This window comes from Bos javanicus, chromosome 2 (genome assembly GCF_032452875.1).
Source record: "Bos javanicus breed banteng chromosome 2, ARS-OSU_banteng_1.0, whole genome shotgun sequence".
Lineage (NCBI taxonomy): Eukaryota > Metazoa > Chordata > Mammalia > Artiodactyla > Bovidae > Bos > Bos javanicus.
The window spans coordinates 126,589,206-126,612,007 of NC_083869.1; the positions used below are offsets into that span (position 1 = coordinate 126,589,206).

Genomic DNA, 22,802 nt, shown 5'->3' on the forward strand with positions numbered 1-22,802 from the left:
GAAGTGGAAAGGCTCTTTTACTGTCACCTACCAGGCCAAAACATCAGACCTACCAGATACCTGCATTTAAAGATACACTTCAGGTATAACCAAGTACAGAAACCACTTCTCTGCTCCCAGCCTCACCAGCAGTCTGCTCCTGGGATCTTTCCCAACTCCATGCAGCACTGTGTTCTATAGATGGACCATAAAGATCGACTGTACATGGAGCCTCTACACCTCACACCAGAATGCATCCTGTCCCAAGAGACTTGGGAGAAACCAGGCTCCCCCACTCCTGGGAAAAGATTAAAAGCAGCATTCCAAGCCAAACTGTATCCAGCTTTATTAAAGATACTTTTCATAAACAATCATGGTATTTCAGGCAGGACATGGGCAGACAATCGTTAACAGTATACAACTTTCAAACTCCCTTTTTCAATGGACTACCAAAATCAGAAAGCCACTATAAAACCCAATGAAATCTTCATGTGATGCTCTGAACAGGGAAAGTTTAGAGTGAGGGTTGACATTTCACATTTAGCATGTTGTTTAACAACTTTTCACAAGCCGACCCTGACTTTCAGGAAATGGAAATGAAAATGGCAGAAGTGTCACTCTGAGGAGCCACAGTCTAAAAAAGGAACCGCTGCTCTTTTGAAGGACGCCATCTCAATGGTGACACTAGAAAGTCCAGATTGCCTGACATACTGGTCATCAATTTTGGGGGGGCACGGGGTTCAGGTTCCAACAGGTCTCTGGGTTAGGGGAGTCAAGTCTGTGCTGAGGTGGAGAGGGAGAAGAGGACATGAAAACTAAAGTTTAGTTCCCCACACCACAAGGCGTTTGTGCCACGGTGGCTCATGTGTGTCAACACCAAGGAATCCCTCCTTCCTGGGAACCAAGAGGAAGTCTCTCAAAACTAGACGGGAAAGGTATTTTTCCCCCACGTCAATTCAGCTTCGGAGACATTCTGTTAGTGACGTGCCCTTCCCCCAAAAAACAACAATGAAGTGTTCTGTGTGCTAACAACATAGCTTAAAAAAAAAAAAAAGTAAAACAAAATTCTGCATTTTTATAAAACTTGATAAAAAATAGTATTTCAAACTGTACAGTCACCAGAAGTACACAGTTATCAAAAATGCACACACTTCACTTGGCATCTCCAGCACCTTCAGCTTTCTGTGCCTGCAAGAAAAGGACAGAAGAATACAATAAGCAGACTTGGAAACTATCTTAGAGACTCTGTACTTCTCTTTAAAACGACTTAGTAGGTAACTTTACTAAGTCACTTCCCCTCTGGATCTTACTGTGAAATTGGGGAAGGGGACACATCAGCATGACAAGGTCTGAGGTGACTCCCCACTTGAAAACCATGGTGTAGCAGGAGTGTGACGCTTAAGCCAAGCACAAGGCTCTCATATACTGGATGGCAGAGACTTCAGGAATCCACATTAAATTCACAGGGGGGAAAAAACCACAAGCAAACTCTGGATTAAAAGGGACATTTGGGGAGTGATGCAGATGCAAGAAAAAGGCCATAAAAGCTTTTGGGATCAGTAACTGAAAGAGGAGACCTAAAGAAAGTGAAAATAGTAGTTGTACCTGGTCTGTTTTGGCATCTCCATTTTCTGCAGGGTTATTCCCATCCTTGCCAGCATCAGCTTTCCCCTTTTTCCCTTTGGGTACCTTCTCTCCCTTCTAAAAAGGGGAGGGAGGGGGAAAAAAAAAAGCTGTTTCTCCTCATTTCATATCACCAGGATACAGTCTGCTTTATCAAATATAAGACAAATGCCTCCCCCATTGACAAACAAAACCAATTGTGGTCTTCAATATACAGAATCTTTCAGGTGCAAATAATAGAATAAAACAGTTTAAACACTTGGGTGTTTTAATACCCAAGTGCAGAATTTGCTGTAAACTGAAGACAGAGGTTTTGGTTAAGGACCAGCCCTAGTAACTTTGTGAAATCTCAACTTTGTGTCAACAAAAGAATTTGTTTATAGCAGGTCTCCCTGTCAGCAACATGAGACAACTATTCAGACTTTTGCATAAATCCTATAAGCAATGTTTGTCTCACCATCTTGCTCACCTTTGCAGGGGCCTTTTTAGGCTTGGGTTCTGGCTTTGGAGGAGCAGGTTTCTTTTATTTGGGGGAGAGAAAGAAAGCAGAAAACATTAGTACAATAGACCAAAGAAAACCACCCCACAACCAAACCACAGTATCACTGGCATAGAAGTTTCTCCAGCTTTGTAAAGTTTGCAGTGGGCTTTGTATTAGAACTTATCTTTAGAAACCCACTCAAACAACACTCAGAAGTGTCCCACTTTAGCTACAGTCAACACAATTTCACAACGAGCAAACTCCAATGGGCAAGAGACTAACTGTAACTCATGGGAAGTAAAGGGAATTGTTTTCCAGCACTTTTTAGTTTCAGGGAATAACATGAAAGTTTAGAGGCAGTCACACTTACAGCAGATAATCTTGCAGATCTTCTCTGTGGCTATTAAAAAAAAAGGAAAAAAGTTACAAATAGGGCAGTGGAAGCACTTAAAAACATAAGCTTTGGAGCTAAGTTGTTCTGGACTCCACAGACTAAAGAGAGCTTACTGAGGTGAATTCAGGACTAAGGATATGGTTTGGGCTCCACTGAAGGGGCCCAAAGCTTTGTGAGATTCCAAAAGTAGAAAGACTTACTTCGTCCTTCACCTTGGCTTTATCTCCTTTAGCATCCCCTTCAGCCTAAAAAGAAAAAAAAAAAAAAAAAACAAGCAAAAGCTAAGAAAGTTGCAGCTTCTGAAGCAATTCTTAATGATTCAGTAAACTTAAGTCCCGGGGATGGGGGGATCAATGGGAATCTTGTACACAACTTTTTCCAGGACATACAAATCGTCAGTTTGTAGCATCTCCAGCTCCTCTGCAAATCCTCCAAGTGCTTAGAAAGCTCTAGGAGTGACCTTTTGTGTCAAGCTGCACGCCCGAGCAGGCTCGAACCGCGCTTAGACAGCGAGCGTAAGAGCCCCAATCAGCCTGGGAAAACGCGGGGAAACCTGGAGCTAGGCGCGCGAAGTGCGGCCCGCGCCGCCGCGCCAGGCAGAAGCAACAGCTGCACAGGGAGCAAACAAACCCCTCCGGGGGCGGGGCCCAAGCGCCGTTGCCATGGCAGCCGTCGAGGGCGGGAGACGGCAGGCGCACGCAGCTGAGGGGGGGAACCCGTGGGCGGCAGCGGCGCGCACCGGCGCCGAGTCTCGTGCGCTGGGGCCGTGGGCGGTGCGCGGGTGGAGGCGGGGCCGCATCGAAGCCCCGCCCCCAGGAGGGAGGGTCCCGCCCCCTCACGGCGGCGGTTTTTTGGCGGCAGCGCGTTCCCCCCGCCCGCCAACCCAGAACGCCGCCTTCCCGCCCTTTCGGGTTTGAATTGCCCGCCCGCGGGGAAGGGACGGGAGGAGGGAGGGAGAGCTTAGCCATGGGGGGAGGGCACGTCGAGCCCGAGGGGAGCGGGATAAACAGCCGCCAACATGGCTCCTCCCGCCGCGGCCGCCGCTCCTCCAATATGGCCTCTGGCGCCCGCGGGCAGACGAACCGCGCAGGGTAGCCTGGGGCCGCCTGACACCGCCTTGAGACGCTGCGCCGGGCGGCTGAGCCTGCTCCAGCATCGTAGCCGGCTCGCGCGCCCCGAAGCCGAGGAGAGCGGCGGAGCAGCACTGACGGTGGTGGTAGTGGCGGCGGCGGCGGCGGCCCAGCGCCTGGGGCCCTCGCGCCACGTACCTTTCTCTTGGGCATGGTGGCTGCGGCGGCGGGACGTAGGAGCTGGACACGGGGATGCAGTGGCGCGCGGGCTTTAAGTCGATCCAGGGGTCGCTCTCGCCTCTTCTTCACACTGCTCGGGCTCCGGGGGGTTTATAAAGTTTTTATAGCGCTGGGAGCCCCGGACCGGTTAGAACCGGATTTCACCTCCCGCCGCCGCTCATTGGCCCAGCTGGGGTCACGTGGGCGGGGTTTAAACTCACCTCCTCTGGAGGGAGTATGGGGGGGTAGGGCGCGCGAGACGGCGGCGCGCCGAGGGGGTGGGGGCGCAGTGGGGGAGGCGCGCGTCGAAGGCAGTAAATGGGGGGGGGGGTGGTTGTGGTGTGAGTCGGCGGGCTCTGGGTTTCGGCTCCCGCCAAGAGCTTGGCTTTTGCAAACTACCAAGTTCCTTCCACCTTATGCAACCGAGCTACCCACTTCTCCAAGCCGTGCGACACTTAGGGCGCATCTCAGCCGCTTTCCTTCCTGTTCCCGCTGGGGGCCCCAGAAGAAGGGTTTGCTAGGCCTGGCCGCACTGCCCTTCTCCGCCGGAGGCGGGAGGAAGCGCGCGGCTTGGAGGCATGGGCTGCAGTTCCCAGGGCCGAGGCTGACGCCTGAAGTGGGGAAACAGCCGGGAAGCCAGCTTGGCGCAGCCGGACGTGCATCCTTCTAAGCTGCCACTCAGAGGAAGCCTTTCGTGCACCTCACCTGGAAGGCGGACCGCTCGAGGTGGGGTGGAGGATCCAGCGGGGAGACTTTATGCGTAGAGGTGCCTTTCGGGTGCAGTGGGGCAGGTAGGAGCTGTCCTTTCAGCACCCGTTGCTCAGCCGCCTCCCCAAATACCAACAAAGCCACCCCCCCGCCACCGCCCCCCGAAGCCTGTCGGGCGGCTGGGCTCCCTTAGGTCCTTGTATTCCCGGACCTCAGAACCCCGCCACCGAATGATGGAGAGTGGCCGCCAAGGCGGCCTACTAGCATTCCCCTCCCCCTAAGCTCCACCCGCTTCGGAGACATCAAGCTCAGCTGCCCCCACCCGACGCGGCCACCAAGCCTGGGCGCTGCTAACGCAGCTGGCGAAATCCCTCCTTCCACACTGGCAGGCTGGCTTCCTTTCACTTGCGCGAGGAAAAGGAGGGTGGAGGAAAGCGTCCAGGGATTAGGGAACAAGTAGAGAACAGGTGTTGCGATGGCAAAAGGGCTCTTCCAGTGGCTCCCCGCCCTCCGCCCCCAAAGCTAGGGATCCTGGAAGTGGCCGAGTGCACCTGAGGGAGGTGGACAATTGCTGCAGCAAAACGCGGTCTTCTGTTGCCCTCGCAAACAAGTTTTACCTCTAAGAAAGAATTTTTAAAATTCTATTTGACACCCAAGAGAACACAACACGATAAATATCCTCAAGTTGGGGGGGGGGGGTTGGCTCACAGGTGGGAGGACATTTAAATAGGTCGCACCGAGTTTCTTGAGGCAAGGGTTGAGCTGGTTTGTACAAATCATACCGGTCGAAAGCAATCACGGTGACTTCGTATCAACTATTTGCAGCCCGGTTCAAAGCATCCGTGATCCCTCAGCTGCTTTTCACCTCTCCCGTGCCTCCCGAGGCAGCCACTCGCCCCTCCCCCACCCCGTGTACCTCTCCCAGAATACAGGACCTCAGGCCGGAGAGATACCTGCCCATTAATCACCTCTGCGGTACCCCTGATCACGTTAGGGAAAGTCAGACCCAGAAAGGAGACAAGGACTCAACTACCATGCTCACAGGGCAGATTCCATTTGCTGTCTCCAGCCCCTCTTTCCCGCCTTAATTGTAGGGCTCTGCCTTTATAGCCGCATAATTCATGCCTCCCTAATTAAGGCTGTCAACAGCCTCATTGTAAAGCTGGAAAATGTACAGCACCTGCTCTCTGGGAACCCTGTGCCAGCCATTGGTAGTGGGGAGTGCCAGGTGTGTGTGGGGGACTTGCCAAAGGGTGCACTGATTGGCTTTTCCATCACAGTGTCTGGCATTCATGCCTGATTCTGGGAGCAGTGATGATGGCCAAGGGGTCTCTTGTGCCAGGTATCCAGGCACAGAAAGGGGAGACGATTGGAATACAAGGAAGTTAGGGGTTTTAAAGAATATGTTCTTAGCACTGCTTGCAAGACCCCACCTCTCCCCTAGAGGGAGGTGCTGGGGAAATAGTTTGCAGAAAGTAAAATGGGAAGACACAGCGTTTGGTTGGTACTACCCGCTGGTGCTTGCTGCTGTGGGGCACCTGAAGCATGGAGTTGCTCAGACAGACAGCTCTTCAAAGGCACTAATCCTCTCAGCAGCTCTGTAGCCAGGCCTGGCAGGGAGAGGTAAGGGAAAGGACACAACCCTTGACTTGGCCCTCTTCTCCCTGCTGGGCAACCTTGGCCCTCACAAGCTGAGACTCTGCCATGCTGAGACTAAATCATCTCACAGCCTACTGAGGGGGCCAGGTCAAAAGCTGAGAAAAGCCTCAAAGGCTGTGGAGGTGGGAAGCATTGTCTGAGATGCTGAGGGCAGGAGGCAGTCAGTTGGGAGATGGGCTGCTTTCTGTGCTCTTGGTCCTCATGTGATCCATGGGAGGCGGCCTGTGCTAGATTAGACTCACCAGGGCCTACAGGCTCTTCTGTTACCCTGTGGCAATGGAGGGGGCCCGTCTCATTGGGGAGTGGAGCCTGGCCCCATGCCCTGCAAGAGGAGGAGAAAAGCTTGTGTGGGCTGAGTCGACAATAGGTAATTGGATTGTAATCACCCGCCTGGCTTCCTCGCACCATTGGGGGCGCTGAGCCTTTCAGTGAGCAATCAGCCCAGCGTGGTGGGAGGGGGTAAGATTCAATAGCAAATCCCAGGTGGAGAGCCAAGGAGGAGGAGCAGCAGATGGGCAAATTTTCTGTCTCTGCCTCCCCTTTGCCTAAATCATGCTGGCCATCTATTAGCTCTTTACCAGCAAATCCATGGTGGGGCCACATCTTTTGTGATGGCTAAGATGGATGGGTAAAGGGCCAAGGTTTGTGGGAGACCTCTTCCCCCAAATTTTGTGTGTTGAAGGATGTGCTGGTGGAAAACCAAAATGCACCTAGAAGTACAGGTAGAGGTGGCAAAGATGGAAGAGCTGGGGCCCTCTGCTCCCCAGACCTACGGTGATCACAGCTGGGCTCAGGGTACTTGAGACTCACCCCCATCCCTCTCCCCAGCGGCACTGTCCCAGGTGGCCCATAGATATTTGGCCAGCAGACCTAGCCTCGGGCTTCCTTGCTAAGCCAAGGAACACAATTCATCCATCAGGAGGGAGGTGCCTTTTGCCAAGAAAAGAAAGGGGAGTGGGGCCCTGGAGGCCAAGGGTAGGGCAAAGTGGCAGGAGGCCAGCCTCACTCAGGTTGATGCAGTGCCCAGATGTGCCAGCCAGTCAGCCCGCTTGAGTTCCAAGGCTTGCAGGAAGCCCTGGACCCGCTCTTCCCGTCTGGCTGAGAGTTTGTGCAAGCGTGTCCGTCGGAGCTGGGGGTCCCCACTGGCCGGGAGCCCCTCTTGCAGCAGCTGCTCTGTCACTGCAGCCTGGTCCCTCTCCAGCTGCTGCCTCTTCCGCTCCTCTGCATACATGTCTCGGGCCTTCTGCTAGAGAAAAGCAGGGTTTGGGGTGGGGAAATCATCTTTAGGTTTGGGTGGAATTGGAATGGAGGAGGTGGGGGTGGGGCACAGGACTGGCCAAGTTAAGTGGAACAGTAGGGCTTTTGGATCACATTTGGAAAGATCTGGGAATAGGTATGCAATGGGTGGTGCCCACATTGTACAGGCAGGGTGCTCCAGTTCTGGATCCATGTTGGTCTCTTTGGGGTGAGCTTCTGTATTTCTCGAAATTCTTCTCAGGTGTGTACTTGGAAGGAAACCAGCAAATTTGGGTCTGACTTCTGGTTCTCCCACCACCTAGCTTTGTGGCTTTGGACAAATCCTCTCCTAACCTCATTTCTTCATCTGTAAAGTGGGGGTTGTGCCTATCTTGAAGAATGGTTTTAAGGATTAGAGATAATATATGCAAAACCCCTCCAGCATATTAGCAGGCTCTCAAACAGAAATAGCAATTTTACAAGTTATTATTGCCTATTCTCCGATGCAAGGAAGGTTCTATTCCTGCCTGGGGCATATCCATTGGGTCATTTCTTTTGGTTCCCCAGGCACTCTGAGGGGGTCATCTTCCCAACTTCCTAAGTTACCTTTCAGGGTTTGGATCCAGAACTGCCTCTCATGTGAGACCAGGCTGACCTGCTCAGCAAATGACCCTCCTGTGAACATTCTGAGAGCAGGTTCAGCTTTCCTAAGCCACTTACTGCATTCTGCCTCTAGAATAGGCATTAGGACCACAGTCCACCATTTCTGTTAGAAAAGGAGCCATTGAAGGCTCCATAGAGCCCTCGGGCTCCTGGAATCAGTTCTGACACCAGGTAAGTGATTACATTCCTTGGCAGCACTTCTCATACTGTGTCTTCAGACAAACCATGAACTCCTAGAGGAAAGAGACTGTGGCTCTTTCTTTCTGGCACTTGGGGCACCCTGTACCTGTTCAACAGACTGACCATATGCCCCCAGGAGGCCATGGAGGATGTTCCTGGCACCGGAGGCGAAAATCCTTTTGGAGCAGGACCAAGGCCATGCTGTGCCTTACTGATGCTCTCTGCTCTTGCTAACAGGCTGCAGAACCTTAGCCTCAGAGTTCCTCCTGTCAGTCCTATTCCATGTTGGAGAAACTCCCATCCTGCTGCCAACTATACCTTTGGTGCCCCTCCACCACACTCTACCTCGTACTGTGGTATCTGGATACCTGTCTGTGTCCTACTCAGCCTGTGAACACCTGGACTGCTCTGTGTTCCTCCTTTAAGGAATATCTTACACATACACAAGCACTTCACCTGTTGTCTCACTTGACCCTCACAATAGAGCTAGGAAGGGATTTTCTATCTGCTGGAGATAGACATGGAGATTCAGAGTAGGGAAGTGATTTTCTAGTATCTTCTCAACAATAAAGATTTATTGCATGAATAAGGCACAGTGGTAAAGAACCCATCTGCTAATGCAGGAGACACAGAAGATGTGGGTTCAATCCCTGGGTTGGGAAGATCTCCTGGAGGAGGAAATGGCAACCCACTCCACTATTCTTGCCTTGGAAATCCCATGGACAGAGGAGTTTGGAGGGCTATAGTCCATGGGGTCACAAAAGATTCAGACATGACTCAGCAACTAAACACCACCACCACCACAAAGATGAGAAATGAAAAATCTAGAAAATACCCCCTCAGGCTCTTAAATGATCCAAGGCATTCAAGGGCACTCTTCTGCTATGATAACGAACTCACGTGTGGTGCTATGAAGGCTAAACAAGTTTGAGAAGTTGCTGCTTAAGTGTCTCCATCTTGCTAGAAGGGCTTCTTCCTGGCCTTGGTCAGGGAGGACCCTGGGTCCCACATGTGGGACCTTATTGGGGGTTCAGAAGTGCATAGGCTATAGTCACCACAATCCATATGCTCACAAGCTGAGAACACAGAGATGTACCCAAATGCCATAGTACTGGTGGAATGCGGTAAGGGTCATCAGGAAGGTAAGGGAAAGGGCTGAGTAATTCAGAGGAAAGAAATTGTGATTGATGAAGGTCAAGGGGCAGTGGAATCTCATGGGCAGGCAGAACCAGATGAACTTTAACCAATGCTGCTGCTGCTGCTAAGTCACTTCAGTCGTGTCCAACTCTGTGCGACCCCACAGATGGCAGCCCACCAGGCTCCCCCATCCCTGGGATTCTCCAGGCAAGAACACTGGAGTGGGTTGCCATTTCCTTCTCCAATGCATGAAAGTGAAAGTGAAGTCGCTCAGTTGTGTCCAACTCTTAGTGACCCCATAGACTGCAGCCTACCAGGCTCCTCAGTCCATGGGATTGTCCAGGCAAGAGTACTGGAGTGGGGTGTCATTGCCTTCTCCATTTAACCAATGGGAAAGAGTCAGATAAAGGTAGAGTGTATGGGGGAGGAGAATATTAGGCAGGGGAATAATGGGCAGACTCATGAAATCAGAGAGGGTGATTAGGCCAGTGAGTCTGCCTGGAACATTGGGGTCTGAGAAGTTTCTGTTCCAAGAATGTCCTCACCTCACTAAGCCTATTTCTTCATCTGCAAAATGAGGATGATAACATCCATTTCATTGGGTGGTTTGAAGAAAAAGGAGATAATGAATGCCCAATCTGGTGCCTGGCTATTAACAGGTAGCTATTCTTCTGTCACCACTGCTTGAGACTAGGTAGGCAAAGTTCTAGCCAAACAGAAAGGACGAGGCCAGCCAGCCACAGAGGCAGGAGATGTGGAGCTGGTTAAAACTGCTCTGGCTTTTTCCAAATGGCAGCCCGAGACTGAGTGTTGAGAAGAAAGGTGGCAGTCGGGCAGAGTCTGGACCCTAATTTGCCAGGAATCAGCAATTCACTGTTAGGATGACAGAGTCAGGGGAGAGCAGAAAGCCCATCAGCTCTATACTTCTCCTGTACAGACAATGACACCATGCTAGGGAGGGACTTGGCCTAAGTCACACAGTGAGTTAAAGTTCCCTTGGTTTCCACTAAGGTGACTTCTTGAAAGATCTATAGGACATGTGTTGTGTGCCTCTGGATAAGCTGTACTTTCTAGGGGTGGAGTGGGGAACCAGTGACCTGCATCTGGATGCCTCTGTGCAACCAGATGGTCTGGATCTACTACCCCGCCTCAAAGGTGTTCCAAGTTCTTCTCAGGTACTCAGCCTCTGAAAATCTAGGCTAATGGAGGTCCTAATGGTCAACTTCTCTCTCCCTGACCATACTGTCTACTCTCCCTGTATAAGGAGCAATTGGGGGAGGGCGTTAATAATTACCGTAGATACTTCTTATACAGACCTTCTGTGGTCTTGGTGTAAGGGCTTCATGGAGCTCATTTTGAGAAATGGGACTCTAAACTATCAATATAAACCTCTCCTGGGCATTAAGACTCTCTGCTCTTGTTCTCTCTTCAGCAGAATTAGGGAACCAGATGTAATGGCCCCTCCACAGTACATAAATCCTCAGGTCCACTGACTTCACTAGGGCATGGAAAGAGGATACAGGTCTTGGGCTTCAAAACATTCACCAGCTAATAAGTCCTCTCTTGAGTCCCCATCTCCCCAGGTTGGTAGCAAGTGGGATGCATTTCGGAGGGCTGAGACAGCACCTCCTGCTGGTAACATGATATTCTGACGAGCACCCAGAGTCTCCGTGCCAAGGGAACTGTCCTAGGGACGGGATGAGCAGGGTGCTAAGTGTCTGTGGATTTTCTGGAGACAGATGAAGTCTAATGAAGGGCCCAGAGACAAACATGATGAACTCTACTGACCACGAGTCTCTGAGAATGAACTCTGTTCCACCACTGCACTCAGTTCTCTTGGTGTATTAGTTCACTGAAGGCTGATCACAAACTTGTGAGGCAGGTATTATCATTACTTCTCTCATTTTACAGATGAGAAAAGTGATTCTCTGAAGGGTTAAGTAATTGCCTAGTCAGTCACATAGCCAGTAGGAAGCACTATGATTCAAAGTCAGGAATGTCTGAGATAACAGCTGAAGTTTTCTAACTTCTCTTGAGGAGAAGACATTGACTACCTTTAGAGTACTAGAAATAAAATGGTTGATTGATCCAGCCTAGTATTTAACCTCTGACAGATGCATCAAAGGAAGTTTAGTGGGAACCTGTATCTTCTCCCTCTACATCATTACAGATCAGGTGGACCACACTATTACTCCTCATCGCTGAGAAAAGATCCCCGGGGACCTACCATCCATGCAGCTTGTAACTGAGAATCAGTGGCTCTGTACTGCTGCCCAACCCTTCCCCACCCTGATTTTCTCTGTCCTACTGTGTCATCGTCAAGATTGCTTCCCTTTGCTAGACCCCATTCTCTAAGATGAAGGGTGACCACCTGGAAACTTTCACGATCCCTTCAGATACCAGGATCTAGCTTCCAACAATTTGTAGCTGAGTCTCTGCTTCCATTAGCATCCAGCACCTGCCCTCATCCCAGTGAGCTAGGTCAAGAACCCAGCTCCCTACCTTGGCTTCCTGCAGGGCATCAGGACATACTGGGCTGGGCTTAGAGACAGAGAAGCTCAAACTGAACAGTAAGAATTTGGGAGATGGGGCAAGAACACAGATGTGGAGGCAGAAAACCAAAGGGGATGAGAATAAGGAACTGAACAATCCAATTTGGTGAGGATACAGAACACATACAAGGCGGATATCAGAAAGATCAGCTCTCTAGTCTGACAGCATACTGGCCAGGATGTTTAGTCTGGACTATACTGCTAATGCTTCTGCTGAGGTGCTAAGATTTCTAGAAACAGTATGAATGCTCCTGGGCAGAGGAAATCTGGCCAAAACCCCCATGGGGTCTGCTGAGAAAGAGTTCAGGACAGTCAATATCTGTTATTACTTTGGTCTCCTCACTCTAAAAATGGAGGCAATTAAGAGTAGTATATACCTTATAGAACTACGTAGAATCAAGTAAAAGGATGCCTGACACGTGGTAAGAACTCAATAAATGTCTGGAATTATGATTCTTAGGTATCAAATGAAACTCTTAAAGGTTGTCCTTAAACATGTTCCACCCCATTCTAGAAAACAGCAGAACCATCCACCCAACTCCCCAGGCCAAAACCTAAATGTTTTGGTTCCTAGTAACATTAATATTCATGCTCATTGGTTTTCTCCTACAAGAGGCATGAAAGAATTTCAGAATTACATAATTAACTACCACTGATAAACCTCTTAAGTGATGTTTAAGTTTGCTTTCCAGTTTGTATTATTCTTAGAACATATACTGCTGAAGATGTATAATCAGAGAACTATGTTCAGGTAACTTGAATTAATCCCTTTCTCTGAAGGTTGTATTATCAACTTAGTTTCATTTGTTTCTGTTTTAAGGTTTGTTTTTCCTCCATCTCAGTCCACTCAGCCCTTCCCTTCTCTGCAGCCGCCACCCCACCTCGAGGCCACATCCTCCCACCTGGACAACTCTAGGAATTTGATCTCTGACTCCTGCCCTGTGAAAATCCTGAGTGAATTATACAAAATGTAAATTAGATCCTGCCATTCCCTCTGATCAGAAGTCTTCAGATGTGTCCCCATAGCCTACAAGGCCATGAATGATCAGAGGCCTGACTCCTACCCAGCTTCATCTCACATCCTTCTTCATGCATGCTGGCCTCTTTGTTCTTCTAAGACCTAAACTATATAACTGTAGCATCCTTCCACTTCCTGCTCCCTCTACAGAGAATAATCCTTCTCCCTTAGATTTTTACATGTCTGCTACTTCTCATCTTTAATATCATGGCTTATCAAGACCTTCCTTGACTGCTCCACTCAGCACCTCTTGCTTGCTTCCTTCCTTTCTAGGACAACACTCTGTTTCTTCACTGCCTTATTGCATATATTTGTTTACTTATTATCTGTCTCCTCAAGTAAAAATATAATCTCCATGAAGGTAGGGATCTTGTCTGGCCAATTAACTGCTTCAATCTCTTGTGTGGAATACTGACATAGTGTCTGACTCAGACCAGGTGCTCGGTAACAGACATGTATAGAATGAGACATTTGCTGTGGCCACCTGATGCAAGAGCTGAGTCATTGGAAAAGACCCTGATGCTGGGAAAGGTTGAAGGTGGGAGAAGAAGGGGACGACAGAGGATGAGATGGTTGGATGGCATCACCGACTCAATGGACATGAGTTTGAGTAAACTCCGGGAGTTGGTGATGGACAGGGAGGCCTGACGTGCTGCGGTTCATGGAGTCCCAAAGAGTCGGACACGACTGAGCGACTGAACTGTATTGAACTGAACGGAATGAGTGCAACTTGAGGTAATTCCTCTGATAGCCATGTGGGAAAGTATCTGAGAAATCTGAATTACTAAAAGACTTCTGAGCTTCCTAATTAGAGACAGTAATGTGAAAGTCACTCAGTCATGTCTGATTCTTTGTGACCCCATGGACTGTAGCCTGCCAGGCTCCACTGTCCATGGAATTCTCCAGGCCAGAATACTGGAGTGGGCAGCCGTTCCCTTCTCCAGGGATCTTCCCAACCCAGGGACTGAACACAGGTCTCCCACGCTGAAGGTAGATTCTTTACCATCTGAGCACCAGGGAAGCCCAGAGACAAGAACAGCCATACACAAAAGCTCGTACACCAAGATCCTCTGGGCTTCATGAAAGGCCAGTTTACTCTTTCTTTACAGATATAATTCTAACAAGCTTGGTTGACTGGTTTTCTTACCTGTAGCTCATTTAAAACTGGAAACAGGAAGAGAAGGGAAGAAGAAATGCTGTCAAAATTAGCCACTGACCATAAACAAGAAATTCTAAAGTCAAGTATTTGCAGACTTAGAGTCTGCAGACTTAGAGTCAAGTATTCTAGCTTAGAGAAAGAATCCCATCTTTCAAGGCCATCCTGGACAATGAAGTGCTTCAAGATGGGATCACTACCATCACTATCAGCATCAGTAGAATGTGATTATTCTGATCATCATAATTATTAGCAAGTGCCTAATACACAGTAGGTGTCAATGAATTACACACAGGACATGTTTCAGAAAGTTCTCTATCAAAAAAGGATAAAGAAGTTTTAGTTCTTAAAGGGAGATTTGGTCATGTGGAAAAACTGATATTCATTCCTCACTGACAGTGGATAATTGAGACTTTGCTGTTTTTCCTTTCAATTGAACTCAACTTCCTCTTTCAGTTTCCTCATATTCTGAGCCTAAATGATCAGGCACATAATCTCACTGACTTATTCCAGGAGTTCTGGACTTGGGATTCAGGGAAAGATTTCACGAGTTATGTGAACCTCCAGAAGTAGTTTACGTGCTTCAGTGATTCGTGCAATTCTATGCAAGATGCCATGTGTTAGAGTGACCTTTGCAGTTTTTCTAGGGAGATGGTCTATGACTTTCATCAGTTTCTCCAAGGAGTCCCCGATGCCAGGGGGACTGAGAAGCCCCGACTTATATCTTTATTTCCTCCTGGCCATTAACTCTCCAGACTCAAGAAGCATCACCAGCTTTGGGCTTAAAATTCTGTGACTTTGAGACAGTTACCGTATCCCTCTGTTTCCATATCTGAACAATGAGGACACCAAAGCTGCTGGATTGTTGGAAGGGTTAAATAAGAAAACACCAAAGTGCCTTAGCAGACCCTCAATAAGTTAGCTGCCACCAGCATACACATTGTCATTATGATGAAGAGTCCTAATCAGATATAGGTGAATCTCCCTCCTAATGAAACCTGTTTCAAGATCTAGTGATCAAAACCGAAAGCAGAACTTCAAGTACTGGTAGAACACAGCTTTATACAATGGGAAGATAGTGCTATTTTGTTTTTAATCCCTCTGGAAGAGTCTTGGATGTTGCATACTTCCACTTCTACAATCTTTTGTTAGGCTAATTCCTTCAGTGAATAATGGCCATTCTCTCTGAGAAGCATTTCCTGAGTTTCCACAGTGAAAAGATTAAAGACTTGTAACTTGAATCTCAGTTCGGTCTTTTATTGGTTCTGTGTCCTTAACTAAATAATTTTGATTTACTCATTTGCACAAGTGGGGCTGTTGGGTTCTTGGGAACATTAAATGAGACGGTGATATATACACTGTTCACAGTGCCTGACACACAGTAAATACTCGGTAAGTGGTAGCTACTCATCATTATCATTAACATGCCAGTAGCAAGTGCCTGACATATACAGTCATGGGGGTCAATCAATGCTAATATTTTCTTCCATCCCATCCAGTCAGGCCAGCCATGAACTCTTACCTGAAGCATGCTATGGTTCATCTGGAACTGCAGGATGGCCTCACAGAGGTTCCAAAACGTGTATTCTGGCCACAGAACAGGCTGGAACACCAGGCAGGAGTGGGAGGTCTGGGAAAGGTGGGGAAGGAAGAGAGTTTGGTTTAGTAACGTGTCACTGGAACATATCCCTAGTCAGGTTCCAAAGAAGGAGCAGGCTGATCATGTCCAGAGATGAGGTGGCCCAGGCATCCTGAGCTGCAGCTGCTGTTGCCAGCCCGGATCCACTCACTGATGGGGGAAGGGTCATCTGAGGCAGTAAGGTCACCTGCCTGTAGCAAGGCAGAACTAAAGCGAGGCGAGATCAACATTTCCACCAGGAGTTTTCTAAGAGCCAATTTTAGGACTATGAAATAACATCTGGATTATGTTATTGGCTCTTGGCCCTCAGAGGTCATCTCAGAGACACAGTGTCTGATAAAAGTTAGCAATGAATAAATGGTAGCTGCCATTGTTATTTTTAAGTAGCAGAGTATGGCACAATGGTTAAGAGCATGGGCTCTGGGGCCAGACTGCCTGGCTTTGAATTCTGGCTCCACCATTTACCATCTATCTGACCTGAGGCAAGTTACTTAACTTCTCTGGGTATATAAGAGTATCTTGTATTATAAGGTACTATAAAAATTTAATAAGATAACATACGTAAAACAAAGCACAGAGCTGAGTGAACTTTTAACAATCATTACTGATTTTGGAACATTCTTGACAGTCACTGTTGAGACCTTTAGTGGAAAGGAATTCAGTGCCTAAAGGGGGATATGTTAGCTGTCAAAGAGCTCATTAAGCTAAACCAGTGTCACCTTCCCTGGAACTCCTACCAAGGTCTAAGGTCTTCTCTCTGGAACAACTTTCTTTTCCAAAGTGACATTTTTCACATATTGGAAGGCTAGGTTACAGCTGCCTGTTATCTGCTCCCAAGGTTGTAATGACTTGTTCAGTTTGTCCTTGCTAACAAACTGTAAGTTTTAAGACAGTAGGGATTATTTCTAACTTGCTGCTGCTGCTAAGTCACTTCAGTCGTGTCCGACTCTGTGCGACCCCATAAACAGCAGCCCACCAGGCTCCCCCGTCCCTGGGATTCTCCAGGCAAGAACACTGCAGTGGGTTGCCATTTCCTTCTCCAATGCATGAAAGTGAAAAGTGAAAGGGAAGTCTCTTAATCATGTCCGACTATTTGCGACCCCATGGACTGCAGCCTACCAGGCTCCTCCGTCCATGGGATTTTCCAGGCAAGAGTACTGGAGTGGGGTGCCATCACCTTCTCCAATTTCTAACTTGGTCACTGCCATATTCCCAGCACCAAGGAGGAACTCAATTTTTTTTTCCCCTCAAGAGAATAAACTATTTTCCAGACCATCATCCTTCACTTATGCCTTAGAGGACATGAGTCTCAGATTCCTGGCCATCTTCTGGTTGGCCTCTTCTGCTAAGTCCTCTAGTTTACCACTGCAATCTCTTAAAACTCAGTGCCCAGATGTAAATTCTTCCGACATCATCTGACCAACAGAGCGGGCCATAAAACCATAAGCTGCATGTTACACTTCTTTAGTATAGCCAAAGACTAAAAGTATCTTCAGTAGCTGAATCTTGTTAGTTTGCTTTTGAGACTACGGGCCATTACAATTTCTGGAATTTACCATGTGAATTGTTTCCAACTCATGTCTCTCCCTCCAGCCTCTCCTTGAACAAGATTTTCTCCAGCCATGTGCTACCCAGGGGCAAAGCGAACAGATGATGGAGATTCTCAAGCAAAGACAAACTTAATTGAGTATGAGCTTTCAGATGACTACCTACACTGGGATAACTGAGCTGAGAGGCAATGGCAGGCCCCAAAGAAAGAGTCTGCATATGGTTTATATCCCTTGTGGACTGTGCTTGTGTAAATGCAGCCCTTTATTCTGAAAGAGAGAAATCAGTAAATTCAAGGCAAGGTTCCAGCCTAGAGGTGCAGGTTACATAGCAGGTTACCAAGGCAGGAGCTTGTGCTCAGGACATAAGGCAGAAGTCCAGTTCCTTGAACAGAGGCACAAGTAAAGCTTCCACTACAGCAGGATGGCTTTGATTTTTCCTCTGGGCATTCCAGGCAGCAAGAACCACACAGACTCAAAAAGCCAGGGGTGGATGAGGAAGGAATAACAAATGTTACCAGGCGCAGCCTGCAGACAGTACTCTGGATTTTAGCTCCCCCTCCAATCTGTTCTGCGGGTGCAGTCACAGTTTTCAGTTCTGACACAAACAGAATAGTGGCTGGAAATGACCTACCTGCCAGAGGAGGAAGTCGCTGAGCCTCACTTCCCCAGAAGTCCGTATCAAGATGTCAGGGTGAGGAGAGTGGTTGGTATAGAGGCACTTATCGAGCAGAGACTCAGAGACATCGCTAAGGTGAGTGAGGAAGAGACAAAGATAAGCACATATCTCCTCTTGAATTACTCTCACGATGAACTTCCTTACATAAAGCTTCCCAGTTTGTAGGACGCCATCAAATACATTACTTCTACCTGGCATGCAGAAGGCCCTCAATAAATGCTTGATAAATTAAAGAATGATTTTAATTTTCACAACTACATAAGATATTTCTATCCTTACTTTTTAGATAAGGAAACTGAAGCTCAGAGAAGATGAAAATTTCACCCAAAGTAATTTAGTTGCAGGCCTAAAATAGATGTACCCATCAGAGCATGTGTTGTCCTTCATGTAAAACATCTTTTTTTAAAAAAATGCATATACCACGGACTTCCCGGGTGGTCCAGTGACTAAGACTCCATGCTCTCAATGCAGGGGGCTCAGGTTTAATCCCTGGTCAGGGAACTAGATGCTGCATGCCGAAACTAAAGATCCCGCATGCCACACCTAAGACCCAGCATAGCCAAATGTTAGGTTGGAACAAAAGTACTTGCAGTTTTGGACGGTGAATTTTAAATCATTAAAACTAGGATCAACACATTTTTATTAATCAAAATAGGAACCATTACAATCAACATATTTTTGCCAATGAGAAATAAGTTTGTTTATTCCTGTAGCATAAAAATCCGTGCTTCAGGATTCGAAGCATTTTCTGGAAAGGATTTTTTGCCTCCTGCTAGCTGTGGAAGCATTTTCCCTGCAAAAAGTTGTTGAGATGCTTGAACTAGTGGTTAATTGGTTGGCGAGAGGTGAGGTGAATATGGCAGATGAGGCAAAACTTTGTAGCCCAAGTCGTTCAACTTTTGAAGCATTGGTTGTGTGATAGGTGGTCGGGCATGGCTGTGGAGAAGAAATGGGGAAGAAATGGTCTCTTTCTGTGGACCAATGCTGGTTGCAGGAGTTACAGTCATTGGTGCATCCCATCGATTTGCTGAGCATGCTTCTCAGATGTAATGGTTTCACTGGGATTCAGAAAGCTGTAGTGGGCCAGACACCATCGAACAGTGACCAGGACCTTCCTCTGGTGCAGGTCTGCCTTTGGGAAGTACTCTGCCACTTCCTGGTCCAATTACTGAGCTAGTTGTCGCCGGCTGTCATATAAAATCATTTCCCGTTGTATGTCACAATCCGATCAAGAAATGGCTTGTTGCTTCCTGAGCATTCTGTGAGGAGCGTTGGGCCTGAGACGGGTGTGTTTAATCAGACCCGGTTCTTTCTCACTACTTGAGACTCACCAGGGAGAAATATGAGTGGGCAAGTGGCATCAAAATTGGGACCTACAAATCAAGATTGCTCCCAGGTGGATGAACCTGTGGTTGACCAGCAGCCCAGTGTTGAGCAACCTCAACAAGAGGAACCGCCAGCTGAGATTCAGGATATCACACCTAGAAAGGAAGAAGTACATGGAGAGGATCCAGTGAATCGTGATGAAGAAGAGGAGAAGGATCCCTTTGAAGATTCTGGCCTGGAAGCTGATCTCCAGCAATTGGCTGAGGCAAAGACTGGGGGTGAAGGTGGAGATGGTCCTGATGTCAGGGAGGAGTTTGCATCAAATATAGAGCCTGTTGAAATGCCAGAAGCAGGTGAAGGGCAGCCATTTGCTTGAAAGAAGATAAACTGAAACCATCTATGCTGTTCTTATGTTGTATATTTGACTGTTAAAGCTCTGTCAATAAAGTTTCATTTTCTAATTGTAAAAAAAAAAAAAGAAAGAAATGGCTTGTTGTGGTTGGGCAGAATTAAGAGAAGATGGCACTTCAAAACAATAATTGTTTTGATTTTCAGTCAGTATACGAGGCACCCAGTTATCAAGCTTTTTTACCTTTCCAACTTGCTTCAAATGTTGAATTACATAGAATGGTTGATGTTGGGTTCTTTAGCAACTTCTTGTGTAGTCTGAGGAGGATCAGCTTCGATGACTGTTCTTAACTGGTCGTTGTCAGCGTCCAGTGGCCGGCCACTGAGCACCTCATCTTCAAGGCTCTGCCTCCCTTGTGAGGCGTTCTGCACCACTATTGCACTGTGCATTTGTTGGCAGCTCCTGGGCCAAATGCGCTGTGGGTGTTGCCAGTTGTCTCCGCTACTTTACAACCCATTTTGAACTCAAATAAAAAAACTGCTTGAATTTGCTTTTTGTCTAACATCATTTCTATAGTCTAAAATATAAACAGCAAAAAAAAAAAAAAAACCAGCAATAATGTCATTAGCAAAAAACCATAAAGCTAGAAATGTGCATTAAAATGATGTATAACATAACCATATTTGAGAATATATTCCAATATCAAACAGCAAAGTTCAACAATGCAAAACTGCAATTTTTTTTTTTACTTTTGCACCAACCTAATAAATAATAAATATTTTTTAAAAAATAAAATGGATATACCCTAGGACCTTGCAATTTGATTAAATACTATGCCAATGTTTTTAATACAGATAAACCTAAGTGCACTGATTTGGAAAGATGTCTAAGACGTAACATTAAATGAAAAAAAGGAAGTTTCAGAAAAAAATAGTGTGGAAAACACACACAGAAACCCTCACACCTGTGAATACATATAAACATAGATACATGCAAACAAAATCTAAAAAGGCATACACCATACTATTAACGGTGATTATTTCTGAAGGTTGGATAAGAAGGAAAGACTATCTTTTTTTACTTTATATACTTTGGCTATGGTTTGAATTTATTATAGATAGAAATTTTAAAACCTTAAATTTAAGTCCTATGGACAGTGAAACACTGCAAAAAATCCACATAGGATATGAAAACCAGCAAAATGATCGGCCCTCTTACATTTGATAAGAGCTACTTTTCCAAGCAGACACTCAGAAAGGAGATGGAATGAAGGAAGAATGGGGACTGGGAGTAATTATCTTAAGTTAAACTTTTCTGTCCAATGAAAGAGGGTATTTGCAAGACTGGTGTCTGGTGGTTCTAGGAATGCTGTTTACCTATCCTACCAAGCACCAAGAGGCAGAATTTAGAATCTCCAAGTGGTAAGAGTTGCATCTCGGGAAGAGGTTAGAAGACAAAATTTCTTGGTGGGAACATTCTTCTGGGAGTGTAGTCAAAAAAAGCAGAAAGGCTTCCCTGGTGGCTCAGGGCTAAAGAATCTGCCTGCCAATGCAGGAGACACGGGTTTGATCCCTGATCTGGGAAGATCCCACATGCCACAGAGCAACTAAGCCCATGTGCCACAACTACTGAGCCTGTGCTCTAGAGCCCCCCGTTCCACAAGAAAAGCCACCACAATGAGCAGCCCACGCATTACAACCAGAGAGCAGCCCCCGCTCTCCAAAACTAATGAAAAGCCTATGCAGCAACAAAGAGCCAAAAACAAATAAATAAAAATTATATAAAAAAAAAAAAGGCAGAGCAATCTGGGCTGAGTATTCAGAACAAGGATTTACACTTACTAGTTGTGTGTCTTTCGGTAAGTCCATCTCTCAGTCATCATTTTGCAAACCACAGCTTTATGTTCTATACCATCATTTGAGAAATAATATTCACTTATGTCTGGGCAATAGGAAGGGCTCTGGTTCAGATTTCCCTGATAATCTGAGTCTTGGCTGTGCTGGGTCTTCAGTGCTGCTCACGGGCTCTCTTCAGTTGTGGCAAGCGGGGGCCACTCTCTAGTTGTGGTGTGCAGGCGTCTCGCTGCAGAGGCTTCTGGTGTTGCAGAGGATGGGCTCTAGGCCTGTGGGCATCAGTAGCTGAGGCACTTAGGCTCAGTGGTTTTGACACAGGGGCTTAGCTGCCCTGGGGCATGTGGGATCTTCTCCGACCAGGGATCAAACCTGTGTCCTCTGCATTGGCAGGTGGATTCTTAACCACTGGACCACCAGAGAAGCCCCCGAGTCTTGTCTTGACAGCATGATTTTAATTCTCTCATTAAGAATGTGAAACATGGGAACTCCCTGGTGGTCGGAAAGTGAAAGTCGCTCAGTTGTGTCCGACTCTTTGTAATCCCATGGACTATACAGTCCATGGAATTCTCTAGGCCAGAATACTGGAGTGGGTGACCTTTTCCTTCTCCGGGGGATCTTCTGAACCAGGGATCAAACCCAGGTCTCCCACATTGCAGGAGGATTCTTTACCAACTGAGCCACAAGGAAAGCCCAAGAATACTGGAGTGGGTAGTCGATCCCTTCTCCAGCAGATCTTCCCAACCCAGGAACCGAACCGGGGTCTCCTGCATTGCAAGAGGATTCTTTACCAACTGAGCTATCAGGGAGCCCCCCTGGTGGTCTAGTGGTTAGGACTCAGCCCTTTTACTGCTGTGGGCAGGGTTCAATCCCTGGTTGGGGAACTGAGATTCTACACGCTGTGTGCTGTGGCCAAAATGAAAAAAAAAAAAAAAAAGGCAAAATCTGTACAATCAACAATTTTTCAGCTCTCTTTGTTTTTGAAATAGGCACATTTGTACTGTTTACTTATAGGTTACTGAGAGGATCAACTCAAGTGAGATACAGATTTGAGTGTACCTTAGGAACTATAAAATGCTACATACATAAGAAGAATAAAGATTATTTCCAGACCGAGCAGCATGCTGGGGGACTTGGGATCCCTACATAAACTCTCCAAATTTCAAATGTGTCTGCAATAAGTTTGTTCTGTCTACTGTATGCAGTGGGCAGAATTATTTTCAAAAAGAAGAGAAATCTAAGGAGGTACAGACAAAAGTGACAAAATGAAAATAGAGTATCTGTGCTTTGGCCAGGAAAAAACTACCAACTATATGGTATTATCTGGCCACATGAAA

At 47.2% G+C, this 22,802-nt stretch overlaps 2 protein-coding genes across 6 annotated transcripts in view; both read right to left on the reverse strand.

Moving 5' to 3' along the window:
• Positions 1 to 308: 308 nt before the first annotated feature.
• On the reverse strand, positions 309 to 3,984 carry HMGN2 (high mobility group nucleosomal binding domain 2). Its single transcript, XM_061392414.1, has 6 exons — positions 3,746 to 3,984; positions 2,678 to 2,722; positions 2,454 to 2,483; positions 2,072 to 2,122; positions 1,585 to 1,680; positions 309 to 1,167 (listed from the first exon to the last, which is right to left on the reverse strand). The coding sequence occupies exons 1-6, from the start codon at positions 3,758 to 3,760 to the stop codon at positions 1,132 to 1,134; spliced, it is 273 nt and encodes a 90-aa protein (XP_061248398.1). The 5' UTR covers positions 3,761 to 3,984; the 3' UTR covers positions 309 to 1,131.
• A 1,117-nt stretch (positions 3,985 to 5,101) lies between these two features.
• Positions 5,102 to 22,802, reverse strand: part of DHDDS (dehydrodolichyl diphosphate synthase subunit) — a 38,417-nt gene continuing 20,716 nt past the window's right edge. For 3 of the 5 annotated variants that reach the window (XM_061392391.1, XM_061392367.1, XM_061392372.1), the window contains 3 exons: positions 17,896 to 18,010; positions 15,598 to 15,705; positions 5,102 to 7,379 (listed from right to left, as the gene is read on the reverse strand). In XM_061392391.1, the coding sequence (XP_061248375.1) occupies positions 7,140 to 7,379; positions 15,598 to 15,705; positions 17,896 to 18,010 (463 nt within the window). In that variant the 3' untranslated portion in view covers positions 5,102 to 7,139. The remainder of the gene's footprint in view (positions 7,380 to 15,597; positions 15,706 to 17,895; positions 18,011 to 22,802) is intronic. The other 2 variants (XM_061392401.1, XM_061392380.1) reach the window with 1 other exon arrangement.